At 43.4% G+C, this 23,624-nt stretch overlaps 1 protein-coding gene and 1 long non-coding RNA gene across 4 annotated transcripts in view; one reads left to right on the forward strand and one right to left on the reverse strand.

Annotated features, from left to right (window-relative positions):
• LOC147020124 (uncharacterized) overlaps positions 1-6,785 on the reverse strand; it is a 100,281-nt gene extending 93,496 nt beyond the window's left edge. The window contains exon 1 of the long non-coding RNA XR_015061648.1: positions 6,528-6,785. This is a non-coding gene — a long non-coding RNA (uncharacterized LOC147020124). The remainder of the gene's footprint in view (positions 1-6,527) is intronic.
• Positions 1-23,624, forward strand: part of LOC147020122 (gamma-2-syntrophin-like) — a 458,024-nt gene that overhangs the window by 411,661 nt on the left and 22,739 nt on the right. For all 3 annotated transcript variants that reach the window (XM_085895151.1, XM_085895152.1, XM_085895153.1), the window contains one exon: positions 5,883-6,035. In XM_085895151.1, the coding sequence (XP_085751277.1) occupies positions 5,883-6,035 (153 nt within the window). The remainder of the gene's footprint in view (positions 1-5,882; positions 6,036-23,624) is intronic.

Raw genomic sequence — 23,624 nt, forward strand, 5'->3', positions numbered from 1 at the left:
GTAGTGTTCTTGATCTTGGGTATTTATTATTATTATTATGATTCGTTCTCTGTCCCAGTTGAGCTGACCTCTTCGTAGCCATTCCAATGAGCCGCATTTGTCGATCCCAACTCCGTCCAATTATTTTTTGTATTTTCCTGCTCTTTCGTCGTTCTCCCAGTTGTTGGTGGATATTTGTTGATATTTCATTTTCAACTGTTTTTAGAAATTCTTTGCAAGTTGAAGTGGAGATACTTTTTCAGGTTCGCTGTGTTCATGTTTGTTTTAAAGTTTAATCTGATCGTCTGTTGAACATTTCACACACTCAGCTAGTCTGACACTCGTCGCTCTGTGCACCTGGTTGAGTTCCATCAGGCCGCTCCCTCCCTCTCGTCTTGGCAGGTACATTCTCGGGATGCACTGGTTTTTGTAGAACATTTTGTGGATAGTAAGGAGTATTCTTGTTTTGATGTCCAACATTGATTTCTGTTTGCAGACAGTTTATTATTCCACATCTGTATTGGAATACTGGAACTGTGAGTTGGTCTGTGGCTTTGATTTTCCTTCTTGGGGAGAGATATGATTTCAGGACCAGCTTCGTTCTATCTCAGGATTATTTTGAAATTGTTTTGTGCATTTGTTTGTGATGTATTTGGTGACCCTCTTCCACTCAGATGTATTTATATGTTGCTTCGTTTTCTAACTTCTGTATTGTTGTTTCAAGGGAAATTGATATGTTGTCTGATTTTTTTTTTCTATTGCCGTGTGTGTGTGTGTGTGTGTGCGTGTGCGTGTGTGTGTGTGTGTGCGCGTGCATGCATGTGCGTGCGTGCGTGCGTGCGTGCGTGCGTGCGTGCGTGTGTGTGTGTGTGTGTGTGTGTGTATGTGTGTGTGTGTGTATGTGTGTGTGCATATGAGACAGGATGGCATAGAGGTGCACACACTTGCCTCTAAGCTATCCAGCCTGGGTTTGAATCCCGACTCTGGTATAAACTGTCATCCCGATGTTTCACAGGCATAGCGATTCATCAATGTGTGTGCCTTCCCTCAGATTGATGTTAAACAGGGCATCCCATCTGCCAACATTCATTGGTGGACCTTAAAGATCCCATGGTAATTTTCACAAAGAGTTGATGAGACATCGCCGGCACCCTGAAAAACTTACAAATTCCTGCCCTAACTACCACTGGGAGAGGAATGGCAAACTGTCCAGCATGACCCTAACCGAGAAACTCCTTCGGCAGAACTAACGCTCTGTAACACAGAGTATGGTTCATCAGATCAAGATGATATATATATATATATATATATATATATATATATATATATATATATATATATATATATATATATATATATATATCAGAACATCAGACTCGGATGATATGTCCATAAAGTCCTTGTGTTGAAATCATTCAATCCGATTTTCCAGCTTGTTGAAAACATTCTCCAGTTGCTGCTGAGTAATTTCATGAATTTCATTTGTAATTGTAGCCTAAAGTTCATCCAACAAATGTGGTTTTGATGAGTAAAACAAGAGTTTTACAAAGCCCCATAAAATGTAGTCCAAAAGCCAAAAAATTGGTCCACATCTACCAATCCACTTATCTGGAAAGACATCATTAAGTTACCATCACACATTCGAAGCAGAGTGACAGGGAGCCGAGTGTTGTTTGTACAAGGTAATATGTGAAAGATTCATTCATCATTGTTCGGCAGCCAAATGCAGTAATTGAGGTGGTTGACTTTACCACTGATGGAGTAGTTGGCTCATCAGAAAATATCAACTTGTCAAGAAACCCAACAGAATTGTGTATTTAACAACAACATTAATATCACCATTAAAATTAACAAAACTTGATGAATTATACTTTCATATGCCATTTACAGTTTGTTGCAATCATGTTTACATCAAATTTATAGAACTGCAAAGTTCCACAAGTACTTTATGTACACCCTTTTGTGTGCATATGTGTATTGATACCCACACGTGTGCCACACACAATCAATTTTTAAAAAACAAACGAGAAGGGCACTCGGAAGAGCGCACACCTCCACCACGTAATGCCTGATCCACAAGAACATATCAGGCCAAATACATTTTTGAAATATCCAGGACTATATCGTTTTTGGCCAAATCTCTCAAAGGTGAAGAATCACTTAGGAAATTAAATAATTCTCGTATCGAGATCCGGATTTGGATGTTCACCAAAATCAAAATATTTCATCCATGCCACACCCAACGTGGCCACCAAGTTTCATCTGAATCCGTCAACAACTTTTTGAGATATTGTGCTATATATTGGTTTAGCCATATCTCTCAATGGTGAAGAATCACTTTTAAAATTCTAGTCGTCGGATCCGGATCCGGATCTTCACAAAAATCTAAACCTTTCGTCCTTCTCAAACACTGAACCTGTCCACAAAATTTCATCCAGATCCGTCCATAACTTTTTGAGATATCCTGTACACAGACAAACAAACAAACAAGCCGGTAGGCGGCGATGGGTCGCCGAGCATGGAAACTATAAGATATAGAGCAAAATGGATGTCATATAGCGGATAGGGAATCACCTTAAAATTATGCATATCAAATCTCATCCAGTTCCATCTGCTGATAACTACTCGGTATCCATTTGAATGAAAAGTACCGAAAATGCGGTTTGAAATCGGAAATCCCCAAAGTTCGAGGGGGTGCTGTGGGTGAACAAAGATCTAAATCGAAAATCCGGCTCGATTGTTTGTGCGCAATGTATTCCAGACGATTAGTGTGAATTTTCATGACCATCTGACCATAACCCGAGGAGGAGTAGCATTTGGCGCGAAGGCACCTCCAGCTCTCGCATATTATCGATTTTTGCACTAATTGACCTTTGACCCCTGACCTAAGCGAAATCGGTCAATATGTCCTGAAGCAAAGTTGAAGTACTCATTGAGTACCATGAACCTGCAAAGTTTCATATGTATCGATGCACTCACCTGGTCGCTAGGGGCCTTCATTTTTCGCCAATTTTCGCGCATACCATAATTGTAGGGGGCGCTGCGGGTAAAGTATTCCATATATCACAAAAACCGGAATAAATTTGATAGAGCATCACCTGTAGATCATTCCTGCCAAATTTCATAACCCTCCATGGGATAATGGCTTTCGGAATTGATTCGCGTGAACGGTACTGATTTTGAAGGTTTTTCGGTTGTTGTTAGGGAACCAAAGCGTCCCTAGCAACCATCACAATTTCCAAAGCACGAGGTCATACGATGTATCTACCACCCGAGTTTGGTCAAAATCTGCCCACGTTTACTACCAATTATGCTGATGACAAACGAACAAACATCCAAACAAACAGACAGAATTACTGACAATAGGGGTCACCTATTTCGGCAACCCAACAAACAGACAGAATTCGGTGAAAACATAACTTCCTTCAACTTCCGTGGCAGAGGGAACAATCAAAAAGCTACATAAAGCAACCAATAAAAGACACATACGGTAAGCCCTTTGCTGTTTCAAACTCTACCCGGCTTTGTTTGCAGCTGCAGACATTCACAAGTAGCTTATGCACGAAAATCATTGGGATTTTAGTCACCTGGGTAATTAATTTTTGCACACAATGTCAGCATTGGTTTTCGATACCTTTCAGATCAAAGCGATGCCAGTAAATTGGTGTAAAAATGGCAGCATTTTGCTGGAAGCTGGTGTGATGTGAATGGGGACTAACAGTCTTCCTTTGGGCTGGAAAATGAAATGCGAAGCAGATGAAATGTCACCGAAAACTCGGTCTGCTCTCACTTGTTTGTTACAAAATTGACATGGTCGAATTTAGCGGCAATATTGATTGCATGCACCCATCTTTTTTCTAATGCAGAGGATTCCCAACTACCCTGAATGGTCATAAACACACACACACACACACACACACACACACACACACACACACACACACACACACACACACACACACACACACACACACACACACACCACAATGGAATGGTAAATTAACGAGTGAAGCGGGCAGTGTGGTCGCTGTATTCCACCGCCAGGAAACTTTGCAAGCAGCATCAGGCACTTCACCATGTTATCTGGGATATGCATGAGATGAATCAATAGTAGCGATATCATCCTCTTGCTTGATGTTCATAACCTGTATCTGTTGGTATGTTGGGAGCAGAGGTATAATATCCAACACTGAGAACAGGAATAATTTAAAAACTGCTAATCTATGATGACAAAGTTGGAGAGAATGAATGCCTTTCAGTGTCATGCAATGGTGAACTCTATTACCCACCTAATGATGAGATTAATCTTGACTGCTCTCTAATGCAGAAGATTCATTTTGCCACTTTCTTCTGTATCATTGGCCGCCATCCATGCAAAGGGCTCTTCGCCTTTAAAGAATGCAAAAGTGAAGTCAGAGAAGAGCGCTGACACCGGTTGGGCCGGTTGATTTTGAGATACTAAAGTTGGTGAAGAACTCCTTCACATGGCACCTGCTCAGATCATGGTCCATGAAGAGACCATGGTTTGGGGGGGTCATGAGTCTGAGAGTTCATGTTTGACACCTGAAAAGCCTGAACTCTCCACAGCAAGGTCAAGATGTTTAGAAGCGATTGCTTCTGCATGTTCTCTCTGCATCAAGCCCAGGACCCCATTGGAAAAGGTGGAGTTATTCTGTTGACATGGCTCCCTGTGGAAGCAATTCCAGGTCCTGTTAACATCTTGTACAAAAGATGAGCTTGCCTCGTGTGACAAAAGTCTGGCAATTTAGCTCTGAATTTAAGACACCCACTGATGCTTCGGCAGCTTTCTGTAAGAATCGATGACAATGCTTTCCAGAAATGACCAATGAGACGTGATAATGAGTCATACATTTGTCATGTGATGGTTTCGATAATGTAAGCTGTGAAATCTTTGATTTAGCTGGTTGTTTGGAGTTGTGAACATTGTGGGGAGCAACACTCTTAGTTCCGTTAAGTACGCGGGCTTGGAGAGCACACCTCAAGCGTGCATTCTCCCAAACAAACCACGTCTCCGTTTCTGAAAAGTAAATTCGGTATAAAAACTTTCTTTCCTTAGTACGAAGTTCCAACGATCGAAGTTATCATTGTAAGGTTTTAAAAATAAATATGCTTACTGGACATTCCCAAAATAACCTTTTGTTTGATTTGCACATTTTTGTCTTTCCTGTTATTCAGTCCCACATGTGTCCATCTTGGATGACGACTTTTCGTCACTCTGTTAGGTACCAGCAGTTGGTTTCCACCCAAATAGCAACAGTGATATTCCACTCGGAAGAGGATAGATTCATTAAAGCATTTGAATGCAAAAAAAGATTCAGCTTTTATGGGTAGAAGCAGCAAGAGTTAAAATATACATTATGCTAAACATATAGAGCACTTTTAAGAGAGTCCTTACAGTTCCAGGTACTGGTATTCTTAGTTCATATGCAGCGCATGGTTGTGGGTAGCATCATTTGCTGGGGTGCACCTGTGTTCCCTTTTGGTTGGAGTTTGGCCGATTGCTCGCCTACTCTTCATGAAGGACGTCATGGGATCTTTAACATCCACCAGCAAAGGCTGGCATAGGGGACACCCAGTTTAACGTCCATCCGAGGGATGGCACGTACATCGGTGCCTCGTCGTGCCTGCGAAATACCAGGATGACAGATTGTAGCTGGGTGGAGACTCCAACTGAGACAGCTCCGAGGTGAGGGTGCATGCCTCCAGGGTCTAGGCTACCCTGGCAGTTGCTGGTACTGGTATTCAGACTATCACTGCTTGCGAGATTATGGGGACTTTGCATTTGTTCATGGATACTGGTTATCAAAGAATTACTTCTGCTTGAAATTGTTTGGATTTGCGTGGCTATTAGCACAAGAAAACTCATGTGCAGACTTCCTCAGGACACTGAGCTGCGAGACCTGAGGCCGTACTGTTTCGGCATCCTTACGGGCACAGGGGACACGCACTATCTGAGTGTGGAACTGCCCAGCGACACTTGTGTCCTCGAGAGGGCCTATCAGAAGGCCCAGTTTGCTGAGGTGCAGAGGGTCGTGGTAAGTTGGACTCCTTTTAATTTGAAGTCATTGTTTTGGGGTGATGTTTTCATACGATGAAGAATTGATATCATCATGAAATTTCACACTCCCAAACATTCTTACCCTTCGTCTTTTTCTTCATCCATCGGGGCAGAAGTGAGGAGTAAATTTCACAATTTCTTGTTTCATAAGTTTAAAAATTGAACAACCATCTCATAAACCTCCTAGCCTACCCGATTTTGAAACTTTTCCTCATTTTGAATACTTACAAGACTTTGTTTCATAAGAACATTGACAACAAAGCCATAAAATGATGAGAATATTAAAACAAAATTCTCAACTTGAAACTTTTATCATTTTCTCGGCAAAAAATATCTCAACTACATAAATAGTCAGCAGGGATTTAGTCTGGTATCTTGATCACAATCGAATAATTGAAGCAAGCCACACGGTGCGTCTCAATCAAGTCAAACTCAAACAAAAACAAGTTTTATAAAGCTACGCACCAACCTTTCCCTGTGGGATGAATGCCAAAATAAGAGTTGAACACAAACGGCCAGCACCGTCTCCCGAGACAGATCTTGGACACTTGATACAGGCTAACATCCTGCTCTGTTTGCCAAGCTCTCTGCCTGTGGCATTCAAGGCCGCCTTTATCCCTGGATTTCTCACTACCTCCACTCACGCAGTCAATGCGTTTCTTTCGATCGAACCCTCAACTCCCCTCTCCCAGAGGAGGCTGGAGTGCCTTGGATCCAATATCTAGGATCCAGTCTTGTTCCTCACAGTCACACACATAAATGACCTCTCTAATTGTCTAGAAAACCCTCTGGCTTTGCAGATGACTCCACCTTGTGTTACACAATAACTCCCCATCCCACCAATGTGCCGGCAGCAGCTGTCTCTCTCTCTCTCTCTCTCTCTCTCTCTCTCTCTCTCTCTCTCTCTCTCTCTCTCTCTCTCTCTCTCTCTCTCTCTCTCTCTCTCTCTCTCTCTCTCTCTCTCTCTCTCTCTCTGCTAATTTGGAATTGATTAGATGCTGGTCTGATATACGGAACATGTCTTTAAATCCTGGCAAGTTTCACACTGATCTTGCCGCTCCAGAATTAATCCATCTATCTATTTCCATGGCCACTCTCTGGAAGAGGTGTCTTGAACCTTCAGGTCCCACAAACAGGCATGAATGAAAGCTAATCTCCAAAGTCAGCTGTAAACTAGACATCCTCCATCGTTCCATGTCATTCCTTGAAAAATCAGAACTACTCAGCCAACTTGGCCATTTTCCTTAGTTCAGTGGAGTGCTGCTCTCCTCTGTGTGCTGGAACCACACACAGCATCACACCTGTCTCTCTTGGATTCGGTGAAATCTACAGCTCTCAACATTATTGGTATCTGTTGTGATGAGGAAGATGCACAAGGTCTATTGCTCTGACATTACAGACAGATCAGCGACGGGATCTCACGAGAATGCGAATTAAACATCGTTTTGTCATGTACATGGTGTACATGGTGTACATGGTGGAAAATTGCCCCCTCTCACCTCGCTTTTCCATGAACCTAGAATTTGTATACGAGTGTAAAATGAGGAATTGGGATGTCTAGGTTCGATAAAAGACAAGATGGATCCATCTGCCTTTTCTAGTTTCCTAGTTTCTCCAGAGGCTCATCTTTTGGGAGTCAATAGAGCAGGTGGAAGAATCTACATTGGTTCCAGCCATGTCAACTCTGTGATGTTCACCCAACTCTGAGAAGGATGTGAACTGCATTATGGGTGGGGAAATGCTATGGAAGTCGAAGAATTGTTTGTATGGGTTGGGAATTGGTCAGGGTTTGGTAACTAAATTGTCACCCATCTTTAGCTTCACCTGACTGTGCTGAAATTGTTATACAATTATGTCGTGTGAGTTAGATTTTCATGCTGCTGAACCCATGGAATGAGAAATCAGATTGCGGAATTGTCCCATGCTGTTTCAGAAATTGCGTCAAATATTATAGGTCATGCCAAAGCAGGTGTCACGTGAGCTCCAGGATTTTCATCAGAGCTGATGTGCCTGCAAATTCCAGGAAGGAAATGGATTTCCATAGCAAGGCATGTGTTTACTGATAGGTTCAGCACAAGATGAATGCTTTGTTTTGTCTTCTGTTACATTTGAATAACATGACTTGCATTTGAAGAAAAAATTAGTTCTTACAAAGTAGTGTTCTAATATACTGTTATACCTATTACGTATACATGTTGGAGAGGATACAACGCGGAAAGAAAGAGGAGGGTTTGGTGTGTGCAAAGAGAAGGAAAAGAGATTTGGGAGGATATCGAAGTTAGGGGAGATAAGGGAAGGGACTACGTGGAGCATATTGGGGGAGGGGGGAAAGGTCCAAAGTTCCATGTTTGAGTCTGTAATAAATAGATGCTCCTTCTATGTCTGAGAATTTAGAGAACACAAAACTCAAACATTTTTATAGTTCTGCAATACGCAGACAGCACTTGCGAGTCCTATGTCCAGCATCCGAGATCCAGATGTGTCCTACATCCAACCTTGTCAATAGGCATGCTTGTCCTGAACCTTTTTTTGTATTGAAAGTCGAGGTTTGTGGATGAGCAAGTTGAGAGACTAGTAGCTGGAAGGTAACACACTGGCAGTGAGACAACATGCGGATGCAACAAGGGGGTGAACAAACGGGAGGAGAGAGACGAGGGAGCACGTGGACGGAATATCTGTTGCAACTTTTGTACCCACGTGACCTGGCATGCCTTTGTAACATTTCTTGTCACGTGGTTCTACATATGTTAGCTCATCCGTGAACCATCATCCATTGTTTTCTAATGTAATTAATTTTACGCATTGTTCATTGTCTATGGATGGCATGCGTATTAATGTCTGTGTGCTCCATGTGATTTATGTCTGTGTGCTCCATGTGATTTATGCTCCATGTATGTAGCAGTAGATTAATGGGGTTTCTGAGGCACCCATGCAAATGAATGGGGAAACTATGAATTGATCCCCGAAAACCCCTAAACAGGAGGCTAATTCCTCCCATACAAATGTATAGGGAGAACTCTCTGAACTCGAGACCCATCAGGACAAAAAGAGAAGTATGATTTTCTGCCATACAATGTATAGGGAGAACTCTGACTCGAGACCCATCAGGACAAAAAAGAGAAGTATGATTTTCTGCCATACAAGCTCATGTTAAATTGAGACTGTGTCAGGGTCCAAAAAAACCTCATACAAATGAATAGGGGAAGTTTTCTTGATCAAGGCTTATTTGGTCAAAAGGGGAGAATGATTTCTTACTCCACTCAAAGAGTGAGCCAATGAATATTTGATCATGTTCTATTTGAGGTAATAAATTAATTATCCTATTACATTCATCACCATCGAGTATGTTCACAAATATTATTTTAGAACTTTGTTCTTGGTCAAAATATCTTTGTTGAGCAGAGATAAAATGATAAATTTCTCTTCATGCTCTTGTTTGACCACCTCCTGAGCCACATCATTTTGAGATTATAGTAAATTGTTTTTTCATTGTTTAATTGATAACCATCAAAGTTTTCAGTCCATTCAAGGATATTTATTTTTTTCTTTACATCCTCCAACTTATTTGTAATTAAATTTATCCGCTTATTTGTTTTATCTACTTTTACCCCGGTTATTTCTTCAATAAGACTTATTTGATATTTCTCACATTCTTTATGTTTTCCATTTAAGTACCAAGGTTGATTACATCTCCACTCTTTGGTTTGGTTATTGCTTGGTTCTGTCATTTATAAATCAGTAAAAGATGGTAGTTGTTCCTCAGCACTTATACATATAACCATAAGGGAGACTATTAATTCCATTCTCTAAAATATATCTTTTATCATCAAAAGCTCCTAATGCTTTCTTATTTATTTCTTCTGTATATAATTGATGTTTATAACTTCTTATTTTATTCATTTTTCTATACTCTTCCTTCTTTAAGATTAAACACCTTTCAATATTATTTTCAATATATGTAAAAGCATAAGCCTTTGATCTCAATCCTATAAATTCACTCATAACCTTCCCACCCAATTCATCTTTAAACTTACCAATAACCCTTTCGTTATTTGATGAAAACAACACATCACCAGGTTTATAATTACTTGTATCATAAAAATCAATATTATCAATCATATCCTCATATACATCTCCAGTCTTTATTTCTAATATAAAACTATCTGTATCCATATATAACAATGACACATTATCCTTGTACTTTAATTTTAAATTATTATAGTAATAGTCATACATAAACAACTTTGACAAATCAAGAATTGATGTTCCTATATAAATAGGTTTATCCATTTCAATACTCTTTTTTTTCAAATGAATAGCACAAAAGTTCTCTGAAATACCTCCACCCGTTCAAAACTTGGTTTGTTAATTAACTTTGAGGCCTGTTCCCAAGATGTAGCAAGTCTTATGTTTTCTTGATTCCTAACATTTCCCATAGTCTTTCCAAATACAGCATTATTCATTAATTTATAAAAGTCCTTCTCAAAATCTGTTTCTGCGTTTTTTCTACTTTTTGTATTAAAATCAATATAGTCCTTTAACAATGGACTTTGTTTAAATTTCAAAATCCTATGAATTTTCCTCACTCTCAACCCAGCAGATAAATATTGTCTCAAGTTCCTTTGATGTAAAACATAACTTTCTTTATCATTTAATGTAGTAAGTAGTTTTTCTGAAGATTTACCCTTTATATTAAATGACTTGGTAATCACTTTACCATTCTTTTCTTGGACTTTCTTTATCGGAGGCATAGGGTAGGTCTTTATGTTTATTATGAAATTCTTCAGGGTATTTTAAATCAACCTCAAAATAATATCCAACTTCAACCTCATCCAATTCTTTTTGAGAGGAGATAACAATATAAAGTAAAACTTTTTCATAATGTTTTTCTTTTAACCTATTTAAGTTTCCCATCAGGTAAAGATTGAGACATGGCCCACCCATACAAATTGTTAGCATCATAATACATCAGGTAAGAGTTGTCCTCATTCTTATTATAATCAGGAAGATATTTGTTATTTGATTTAGCATATCTCTTGGAACATACTTGAGATATTCCTCCTCTTTTAGCCTTCTCCATCATTAAAAGCATATCTATATCACTGATTAATTCCAAATTTTGTTTTGTCATTTTTAACATAGCACTCCAAGCCAAACCCGAAGCTGTGTAATAGTGAGCGGGGTCAAATCCATAAGAATTTTTATTATGACAGACTGTTCCAAAAGTTTCAAACACATCACTTAATAACAGTACATCAGTTTTAAGATATATACCATGATATTCCCCAAGATTCTTTATATTAAACATCTCCCAAACGTTTTTGCTTGTGTATAATCTTCATCAGAAATATGAGTATTATTCAACTTACCATAGAAACTCTCCCTTGAAGGAAGTTGTGTTTCTTTAAACCTTTCAAATGAATCCATATAGTCATACGGATATATTCCCTTTTGTGATAGGAGATCAATCTCTTCTTGATTTGAGAAATATGACTTAAGACTCGGGATGTTTTTAATATTTGATGCTAACTCAGATAATGAATCTCCCATAAACTTGTATGTGTCAAGAAATCTGATATGGGTTATGGGGGATGTATACATTGTTTTTGTGAATGAGATGCATTTTTCATCTATGTTTGGAATGGCAAAAATATTTCTGAATGTCTTTGAAAGTTCATTTATAAATAGATGTGTGTCATCGTGAGCGTTGTTGTGAAGAAAGACAGGAATAAAATTTGGAGGCTTGTAATTAAGATTACAATGGGAATGAGCTGGACCTCTATATTTACCAGTAAGATGACAGTGATCCCTAACCTTGACCCCTCCCTCAATTTTCTCATCACAAATATGACAGGTACTGTTCTTTCTAAATTCCTTTTCCTCTTCCTTTGTTAATGACATTGGTTTGTAGGTTTTCACCAATATTTCTCTTAGTTTTATACAATCTTTTTCCAATCGTCTTACAAACCCCTCTGAGGCATCTTTCCCTCTATAAAGTTCTAACTTGTATTCATCACCAACAGATGATTTGATATAATAACAGAAACCACAAGGAGTATGTTTTTGGTATATATTTGTGTATGATTTATTTGTATTTGGAGAAACAGTATCTATCTTTTCAAGGATACTTTCAAAATCAGCATATATCACAAACGGATGTTTTATACATTTGTTAAAATCTTTGAATGATATGTTTGTACCTGCTTTTGGTAAATTGATTATGGTTGATTTATGATTACTACAATATTTTGAATGTTTATTTAATCGTTCTTTTGTGTGAAAGGAGATGAGACATCTCAGACAAGGATACGTTTTACATTTTCTCTTCTATAGTTGTGATTTGGTTAATCTTGAGAATTTTTTGATGAAAGCATAATGGGATTTTTCCTTTGAAGTAAAGTGGAGAAGGTCAATGTGTGTTTCCTCATTTTTATAGTTGTTTGAAATTTTTAATATCTGTACTTTGTTTGTATCCGTTACTAGGGCGAGTATACTGATTCTGGCTCACTTTTCCCCATGTAAGTGAATGGGGGATTTTCAGCGATTCATATTTTTTTCCCTAAAAAATAAACCCCCTTTTTAGCCCAAGGTATATTTATTTGTCTCCCCTTTTAACCTTGGGGCACTCTATTCAAATAACCAATGCAACAAGATAAGGATTTGTTCAAGTCGCAAAGTAGTAATGTGATTTGTTAAAGGTGATTCTAAAGAAATATCTGAAACATCTAAGCCTCGGGACACTCTTTTTCAAATAACCAATGCATATTGTTTAGCTCACTCATTGAACCTATAAACATTTGTTCATTCTCAAATTCCTTCAATAGTTTAATTTTCTTTGCACAATAATCCCCATCTAAAATATTTAAAAACAAAACTTTTGAATCTTTATATTTTTCAGATACCCCTTTTGTGCCATTATGAAATGATATACTTCTCTTAATGATCTTATCTGACCACCTCCTGAGTTGCATATCATTTTGAGATTGTAGTAAATGATTTTTCCATTGTTCAATTGATAACCATCAAATTTTTCAGTCCATTCAAGGATATTTATTATTTTCTTTACATCCTCTAACTTATTGGTTTTTAAATTGATTCGCTTATTTGTTTTATTTACCTTTGTTTTAGTTTTTTCAATAAGACTTATTTGATATTTTTCACATTCATTATGTTTTCCATTTATATACCAAGACTGAGATTTTCTCCACTCTTTAGTTTGATTAATACTTGGTTCGACCATTTATATATTGTGAAAAACGTGGCGGTAGCCCTTAAAAACCCTAACCCTTCTTCCCATCGTTAAAACTTGTGTCCATATGAAACACAATCTATTCTATTCACTCTATCATACAATATCCATATGGAACACAATCTATTCTATATACTCTATGATTAAATATTCACTCCATCATACAATATCCATATGGAACACAATCTATTCCATTATCTATCTATAATTCCAGCAGTGTGTGTGTGTGTGTGTGTGTGTGTGTGTGTGTGTGTGTGTGTGTGTGTGTGTGTGTGTGTGTGTGTGTGTGTGTGTGTGTGTGTGTGTGTGTGTGTGTGTGTGTGTGTGTGTGTGTGTGTGTGTGTGTGTGTGACCGCTGTTTCTCGACAACCTCTGGTCCGATCTAATTGAAACTTGGCAGGTATATTGCTGGGGTCCTGAGGATGTGCCTTTTCAAGGTTTGATATTAATCGGACAAGTGCTTCCCAAGTTATGGCCATTTATTTACCAAACCAATGGGAAGACACGTTGTTGCGTGGGCGTGGCCGATGGGGAAGGGAAGCACAGCCACGTTCCCCATTACGGGTTACAACGTACAGGCTTCCGGAGAGTGATGACTTCGTGTATTCTAATAATCTAACTATAATTCCAGCATTGTGTGTGTGTGTGTGTGTGTGTGTGTGTGTGTGTGTGTGTGTGTGTGTGTGTGTGTGTGTGTGTGTGTGTGTGTGTGTGTGTGTGTGTGTGTGTGTGACCGCTGTTTCTCGACAACCTCTGGTCCGATCTAATTGAAACTTGCCAGATATATTGCTGGGGACCTGAGGATGTGCCTGTTCAAGGTTTGATATTAATCGGACAAGTGCTTCCCAAGTTATGGCCATTTATTTACCAAACCAATGGGAAGACACGTTGTTGCGTGGGCGTGGCCGATGGGGAAGGGAAGCACAGCCACGTTCCCCATTACGGGTTACAACGTCCGGGCTTCCGGAGAGTGATGACTTCGTGTATTCTAATAATTTCTCGATTTCTTATGCGCATTTATAGATAAACACAATGGCCCAAGTTATGATCATTTTCATATTAGACGGTGTATAAATTTCGGGAACATCCGAGTGCTGGTATGCTCGGAACCAGAAAGTAAATTTTTTCTCTCTCTTCTCTTCTCTTTTTGTTTTTCCTTGCCACGACCTTGCGAAAAGGTAAAATACGTTGGCGCTAATTGAATAATTGGGTATTAAAAATAAATTGCGAATAATCGTAACTGCGAATAATATTGAACTTCCGGGTCACGCACGTACGGGCACGTGAGAGCGAAGAAACGGCCTGTGTGGTTTATTTATTTATTTATTATTATTATTATTATTATTATTATTTTTTTTTTTTTTTTTTTTTTTTTTTTACAGGCACGTACTCGTCTAAAATAAATCTCTTATCATCAAAGGCTCCTAATGCCTTTTTATTTACTTCTTCACTATATATCTTATGTTTATAACTTCTTATTGTATTCATTTTCCTATATTCTTCTTTCTTATTCATCAAACAATTATAATAATTTCTAAAAGTTATTGATTTCTTTATTACATATTTCTTTATTCCCTTTAACTTTTATCAATCTGATCACCATACTTATTAGCATATGCCTTTGCTCTCAATCCAATAAACTCACTCATTACTTTTCCACCCAACTCATCCTTAAACTTACCAATAACCTTTTCATTCTTTTTCAAAATAACTCGCTCTTCTTACTAAAATTACTTGTATCATATACTCCAATATTTTTCTTCATATCTTAATAAACATCATCAGTTTTTATATCTAGAATAAAACTATCAGTGTCCATATACAACAATGAAACATTTTCACCATACTCTTTCTTTAAGTCATTATACAAATAATCATACATCAATATCTTTGATAAATCAAGAACTGCTGTTCCAATGTAAATTGGTTTATCCATGACAATATTTTCCTTTTTCATATGAATGGCAGAAAAGTTCTCTGAAAAAACCTCTTCTCTCTCAAAACTTGGTTTATTTATCAGTCGAGAAGCTTCTTTCCAAGATGTTGCGAATCTAATGTTTTGTCTGTTTCTAACATTTTCCATAGTCTTTCCAAATACAGTCTTTTTCCAGTCTTTCCAAATTTAATTTATATAAAAATTAAATTCATTAATTTATAAAAGTCCCCTTCAAATTTTACTTTTGTATTTGCTCTCATATCTGTATTGAATTTAATATACTTTTCCATCCAAGGACTTTGTTTAAATTTTAAAACTATGAATTTTAGTTACTCTCAACCCAGCAGATAAATATTGTCTCAAGTTCCTTTGAGGCAAAACATATCCCTCTTTATCATAGAATGTTGTTACTAACTTTTCTGTTGATTTACCTTTAATATTGTCGCGGATTCGCGCCCGCCGGCGTGCGAACGGCCACGTAACTCGAATCGCGGCACGTCGCCCACCGGACGGACAATCCAGTCATGACCCTCTCGGACTAACGCCGGGAACCAGTCATGGGTGGACCTTTCGGTCTCACCGCGATCGAGCCAATCGGCCCCCGCGTGGGATAGGGTTGCTCGCCAAATTCGACCTACCTAAGTACCCACACGGAGGGTAGACCGGGCGATCGCACCTCGCCGCAGGTCGACTTCGGACACGGGCCACTTAAGCGACCCGTTCCGTACTATCGGGATAACCGAGCGGTGTTATTCGTCGGCCTCGACGGTTCGATTAATTATCGGGCGTCTTTGCCCACGACCAACCCTTTACGTGAAGCAAGATGGGGATTCAATGAAAGAAATGACGAAGCGAAGCGGGAAAACAGTTCAATAATAAGCACATTTATTTCGCGATGAACGGAAAGCACACATATACAATTCCACCAAAAGCACATGGAAAAGAAGAAGACAAAAAGCAAATGCGACAATGCAGATCTATCCGACTACCGGGCACTCGGCAACACTTATACAATTTTACTTCACAGACGGCGCCGACAACACATATTCCCAAAGCAAAAGAAAAGAGAACCACCCTCCAGGATGAGGGGGTAGGCGGGCCTGGGGCCGAGACCGTGTCGGGCCTACCCGTCTGATGAGACGCGGAGCGGCGGTGGTGCCACAACTCCGCGGGCCTCGCGGACGGTGTCTGGTAGGGGGTGGGAAGGGGGCCCCCTTTTGTCGCACTATCTCAGCGCGGGGTGAAACAGGAGGGGGTTGCTGATGCTCGGGGAAAGGAGGATTTCACAAAAATCTTGGGTCCCGCGACGAGCGTCTCCACCACGACCTCGGTCGCGCCGCCGGCCTTTCCCTTCGCAGTTCCTCGAATCCGACGCGAGCACCCCCTCAACCGCCTTCGCCGCCGCCGCCTCTCCACAGCTCCGTCCTCTTCACTCCGACTCCGCGAACTCCCAACTGCGAACTGCCACTTCAACTCAACTCTTCCTCCGCTTCCAACTCAACTCTTCCTCCTGCGAACTGAACTGCCTCGACTGACGAACGCGGCCCCTTATATCCCCCGTGGCCTCGCTCCTTCATCTTTGACCCTCTGCCTCCAACCTTTCACCTCTCTTGCTGGCTCCCCATTGGCCCGAGGAAAAGTGGGCGTGAATGCTTTTTGATCCATGAATTTGCATATAGCGACTGCCCTCCAACGCCCTGGAGGCGGGGCCAAATCGCCCCTCGCTCACCGATTGGACGGAACAAAAGTGGGCGTGAGTCGTTTTTGATCCGTTTTTCTGCGGAAAGTCCGCGATGCTTTTGAACAGGCTGCTCGGTGCGCGCCCCGCACGAGTCCAGCATCGGTGCCCACGAGTGGCGCGAGATGACGGTGATGCGATGGTGGCGAGTTGTGACGGTAAAGGTCGTGGCGGTTGTGGTGAAGCGGCGTTGTGGTTGGTGGTTGTTGTTGTGATGGCTGTTGAGACGTGGTTGGTGGTGGTAATAATGGCGGTTGGTCCAAAATAAAGATAGTAAAAGAAAAACGGCTATCCTGAAGAGTCGCAGCCCTCATGAATGACATTTATTCCCTCTAGACAACGGGTTTGGGCCTAACTACACATATACTTACCGAGATATCTCACCTAAGGGACCTGAATGGTGGTTTGCGAATTTGGTCAACCACAACACTACCCCCTCCCCTTTTTACAGACTCGTCCCGAGTCATTAAATTTTCGTGTGCCAGCATGTGTAGTTTTCCCCTAGTACATTTTACCTACGGATCCCTGAGTGCGACATTCATGGTATTCGTGTCCCCAAAATAAATAACCTAAGGGCTGAGTAACTACCTAAACAAACTCACTCACACGGACTACTTAAATAAAATTGCCGGCGCTAAGACAAACATGCCGGGGACGCACTCATATTTACAGTTCATCTTAACCTTAACTTACAAATTTTACACTAAACCATGGCCCAGGATCAATGAGCTCTGCAAAAAGAAAGCAGTTAACAGGGAGCCAGGCTGCTCGCATGCAGTCTCTGGCTCAAAACAATGCAGGTGACAGGGAACGTGGCTGGCTGCTCACACGCAGTCCAAGACCTTCCCTTTTGAACTGAACGCAGTGAACCACAACGGTGCATGGGCTGCACAAACGTAGTCTCCGTGCCAGCTCAAGTGGCACACGCAATGAACACAACGAATGGATGGATGAATGGTTTGAACTGAACGCAGTGAACCACAACGGTGCATGGGCTGCCAACAGGGCAGTTCTCGCAGCTTGCAAACTGTTGCCTTGCGCATCCTGGCGCACATGGAAATGAACGGGGGGGGGGGGGGGGCAAAGCAAAATTGAACGGGGCTGGTGAACGTGGGCAGTGGGCATGGCATGGCAAAGGCAGCAGGCAAACACAGCCCGCAGAAGAAGGCCGCTGTAGGCAAACACAGCCCGCAGATGAACTGGCCGGCACAGGCCTTGAAGAAAAACAGCCAGCCGGCAGATGAAGTGGGCCGGCACAGGCCTTGAAGAAAAACAGCCAGCCGGCAGATGAAGTGGGCCGGCACAGGCCTTGCAGCACAGCAGCTGCAGATGAAGTTGGCCAGCCTTTGCCGTTCCGTGGAGGGAGTGCGGTGGTGCTGGCCACTTGGAAGGCGGGCTCGGACCTACCTACCTGTCTCCCTCCCAACCTATCGCCTTTGCCTGTCACTGTACATACCCACTCCCTTAATTTGTCAAACCCCAATTTAGCCCCAACTTATTTTTTTGTTGTTTTTATTTTTACTTCCCCACGATAAATCGTCCCCTAACCCCCTTTATCGTCCTTGTTCGGCTAACCTATCCTGTCACCTAGCCTACTCCCAACCCCTACGTTCCCTTCCCGGAGGGGAATAAGGGAGAGCTAACGTCCTGTGTCGAGGCCCAACGAAGCCTCAGAATGGCCTCCCCAGAGTTCGGCGATCTATAACCAAAGTGGGTCCAGCGGCCCACAACGACAGCGAGGGGATGGATGGTGCAGAGGGGTACATCTCCTAATCTACCCTAACCATTTAACCGTTAAACTACCCCAGGGCTTTCAACAAGCGCCTCTCGCTTAAACTATTGGTTCTAACAACCCAGATTCCCGTCGCCTGTGTTGGTGTCCTCACAATTTCGGGCCTCGCCCCCCAATTTTCTCTCCGTGCCCTCACACGGTCTCATGGCGGGGACACGTGGCTCCCTTTGGCAGGCACGACCCTCTGCCGATTCTCCGACGATGGCACCCCCGGGCACTACACTGCCTCCGAGCCTACCAGCTCCCTAACACCGGGGAGTGCCCCCATGGCACCTCCCCTGAAACGCACACGTGGCAGGCTGGCATCCCGGGCCCCTTTCCGAGGGTCACCCGTGCCCACAACACTGCCCACGCGGCTAATGGCGCCCCGGGCCCCCGCACCAAGCAGGCGCACCCGTGCCCACTACGCTATCCCGGCCCCCCATGGGCCCATGGCCTACCGCGGCCGACTAGCCTGGTGCCCGGGGTACCCACTCAGCGATACTCACCTTTCGCAGCCACGCTCCCAAGCCCGTCAACAGGGCTCCTGCACCCCTCCAAACGGGTTTCGAGCCTACATTCACACCAACAACAAAACAACCTCCATTTTGTAAATTTGACTAACCCCCTAACTCACTCTACACTGACCCCGGGGTCCCTTGGGCGGGAGTCACTCCTCCCCCCAATCACTCATCGCACCATGCATTCCCCATTCGCTCCACTCACACAGACCCGCTGGCCTCACTCACTCAACAAGCACATGCTTCCACTTCACTCACCAACTCTTCAACACACTCACCACTGAACTCTGCCATCCTCCTAACTACCTCCCCTAACTAACTCGTGCTCCCACGTCGTCCCTTACACTATAGCACGTTCCATTTAACCTACATAGCTAAGCTACGTCCCCTCTACACATCCACAAGTCTGTCACTGTCTCCAAATAAATCATTTTATTTCCCAACCTAAATCTGGCTACAATCCCTCTAACTAATCCATTCCACGGACTCCATGAGGACTTACCCCTGCCCCATGAAGTCGGTCTAACTAAGCTAACCCTTCCCCCTAACTAGTTTCCATCCTGTGCCCTAGGTCAAGGGGGTCTTCCACCCCTTGCCCGGGAATCCTGTGCACCCGAAAGTGAGGCTTGTTTTCTTTTTTTTTTTTTCCATTCGCAGCACCAGCGCGGCAACCCGCAGCTCGCGCACTTTGCACCTGCCCGTGACGTCATGCAGCTGCACATGTACCTCGTCCCTCCTTGGACGGTACCATCCGGCAGGGATACCCCTCCTGCCGGATTCCAACCCCGCGTGCAGCCATGACGTCACCGTGCGCATAAAAAAAAAACACAAGCGCCACGTCTCGAGGGGTTCCCCACGCGAACACATGCGCTTTGCCCGTTGGAGCTTAACACACACGATCGCGTGGAGAACCCGTCCGGTCCAAATCCATAATCCTGCCTAAACTTTGTCCGTCCGCGGGATCGGCAAATCCACCGCTGGCGTTTCCGGACCGGGACTTCACTCTCGCAAGCGAGCACGTGGGGGCCTCGTGCGTTGCACAGCACGAACCTCGTGCTCACTGCTGGGTGAACCCGGCACGGTCCCCGAAACAACTACAGCCGCTACTCGGCTTTCTTTCCTTACATGTCGCCGTCGTCGCCTCCATTCCACACACGCACTCCCGCGTGTTACGACGCTCACACTCCATACCATTACATTCACACCGGGAGACGCGGCTGCGTGCTCCCGCATGCCAACCGACATCTGCCTCACATACCGCTCTCTCACACACACGGTCTCACTTGCATAACCCATACTACTCACACGTGGTGCTCCATTCATACAAACCACTCCACTCACACCCGCGGGGGCACTCACCCGCGGTGCCTCACTCACACACCGTGCCTCACTCACACACGCGGGGGCACTCACCCGCGGTTCCTCATCCACACACGGCGTGCTGGGAAGCACGTACTCCGGCACCATCGCCACCACACCACTCACACACGGGGACGCACTCACACCTTGTACCACACACACAGGGACAACCACACTGGGGATTAGTGTCCCCACAAGGGTCTCCGGGGCCTCTATACCCCCCAAGCTCTCCGTGCACCTGTTCACAGCACTCCTCCCCTCGACCTCGCAAAGCACGACCGAACTCACCTGGTCGTGACTCGCCTCAGGGGGGCATACTCCCTCCCCTCGTTCCTGGAGGAGGCCATCCAGCTGCTCGCACTGGGTCTCCACCCAGTCCACCAGCTCACCCCCATTATCCTCCACTACCTCCGTGTGTGTGTGCGCGTCACTTACCCCGTCTTCATCGTGTTGTCTCTCCTCTATTTTTTCTGTCTCCCGTGTCTCTATACATTTATAAGTTTCTGTTGTCCCCTCCTGTCTATTAGTCTCCGCTTCTTTCTGGCGTCTTTCCCTTATCTTTATGTTGGTCAACCTTGCTTTCTCTTTCAGTCGCTCCCGTCCTTCCCTGTTTTTCACTCCTTGCTCTTTCACAATCTCCGCGTACCTCATCCTTGCTTTCCGTATTAATTGTTCTTTTATCTCCCTCCCAATTACTTTCACCTCGTCTCTTGTCTCCCGTGTCTCTATACATTTTCTCTCCTTGTTCCTTATTTCTGTCTCTTCCTGGTTCCTTTTTCCTTCCCATCTGAGTCGTTCTTTCTCTCTGAGCCCCATTAGCTGTTCGTTCTCCTGTCTGATTTGTTCTTCCTTCATTACTCTTTCTTGCATCTCATTCTGCAATCTCGTGGTTTCCTTCAGTTGGCTGATTTCCTTCTCCTGTCTCATTCCTTGTTCTTTCAGTACTCTTTCTTGTTCCTCATTCTTTAATCTGGCCTTCGCTTCCAGCTGTTCGATCTGTACAGTGTAGTTTCTTAAAGTTTCATTTTCCGTTCTCTTCCTTTCCTCTTTTAACACTCTCAGTTCGTTTTGTAGTTCCCTCTCTTTGTTCTGGTGTTTCTGTAACTCAGAAACTTTCTTTTCCAATTCCTTTCTCATCTCTGCACACTCCGACTTTGCTTTGGCTTCGAATTGTTCAATCTGCTCAGAGTGGTTCCTTAACGTTTCATTCTCTGTTCTCTTCCTTTCCTCTTTTAACATCCTCAGTTCGTCTTGTAATCCTCTTTCTTTGTTTTCGTGTTTCAGTATCTCAGAAGTTTTTGTTTCCAATTCCTTTCTCAATTTGCGTGCTTCTTCACTCATTTCATCTCTTCTTTCCACCGCTTCCCTCCTCAATTCGTCCCTTTTTTTACAGTATTCATTTAGTTTTTTCTGCCATTCCTTTCCCATTCTAATCTCCCCTTCCAGGATTTCTCTTTTAAACTGGCTTGCCCTTACCTCTCGCTTCAGTAGTTCCAATTCCCCATCTTGTTCACGTTTTTCCTTTTCGAGCTTTGTTTTCCTTTCTCCTTCCTCCCTCAATTCTCCCTGCAGTTCTTCGAACTGTTCTGACTTTTCCAGCAATTCCTCCGCCCTTTCCTCGAGCTGTCTCTCTCCTCTTTTTATCTTCCATTCTAGGCTTTCTCTTTCCTGATTGCCTGTTCTTATCTCTTCCTTCAATTGTTCCAACTCCCCATCGTGTTCACATTTTTTCTCTTCCAACTGTATTTCCCTCACTCTCCCCTCCAGTTCTTTGAACCGCCTTGCTTGCTCCAATAATTTTTCCATTAATTGTTTTACTTCCAAGTCGTGCTCCTTTTGTTTCTTTTCGAGCTCGGTTTTCCATTCTTCCTCCCATTGTTTCCTTTCCTGGGAGATACCAATCTGCTGTTCCTCTATTCTTTTGTTCAGTTTGCTCTTCGCATATTCCAACTGACGGGTATAAAACACTACCAAATTCTTTTTCCCACATAATTTGTCGACTCTATTGGCCAAGTCATGTTTTTGCCACCGAATTCGTTCCAGTAAATCGTCCAATCGCTGTGTCCCCCGTACACGTAATTTTTCTGAAGCGCGTCTGCGTGCCGTTGTGATTCGTCCACTCCACGTTGCACCTCCTCGATATATTCTTCATAACGCTTCACCTTTTCCAAGACATCCCCCAATTGTGCCTGAAGCCTGCCAATGCTCGCATAGTCATCCTGCCACGCCTGCCATGGCACATGCCGTGACCACATGCCTTGAACCGGTGACTGGGAGCTCACACCTCGTGCTGTGCCATTAATATCAGCCCGCTCCGTGCTGCCATTGTGCGACTCCGTTTGCCGGCAAAGTTCGTGCTCAAGCCGCTCCCACTGACCACAGTTAGTGGTGGGGTTATAATTATAAAAAGAACCGACCTGGGCCATGGATCCTACATGACGACACATACCTAATACCCCCGGCTCCCGCTCGCCTTGAGACGCCATCTTGTTTCTCTTAAAGGGTTAATTTAGCTCGCTCGTAATTTGGAGGGAATCGGGGGTCGCTCCTCTCACCCCTGGACCGATTCCCGTGAATTTAATTGGAGACAGGAGAGCCCGTTTTCCCGTTCTCCGTTACCAGTGCCGTGAGGAGGGCGATGGGTTTGTATCGCACGACCTGACACCAGTGTCGCGGATTCGCGCCCGCCGGCGTGCGAACGGCCACGTAACTCGAATCGCGGCACGTCGCCCACCGGACGGACAATCCAGTCGTGACCCTCTCGGACTAACGCCGGGAACCAGTCACGGGTGGACCTTTCGGTCTCACCGCGATCGAGCCAATCGGCCCCCGCGTGGGATAGGGTTGCTCGCCAAATTCGACCTACCTAAGTACCCACACGGAGGGTAGACCGGGCGATCGCACCTTGCCGCAGGTCGACTTCGGACACGGGCCACTTAAGCGACCCGTTCCGTACTATCGGGATAACCGAGCGGTGTTATTCGTCGGCCTC

This window comes from Eptatretus burgeri, chromosome 9 (assembly GCF_056783735.1).
Source record: "Eptatretus burgeri isolate ZD-2024b chromosome 9, Ebu_testis_v1, whole genome shotgun sequence".
Taxonomy (NCBI): Eukaryota; Metazoa; Chordata; class Myxini; order Myxiniformes; family Myxinidae; genus Eptatretus; species Eptatretus burgeri.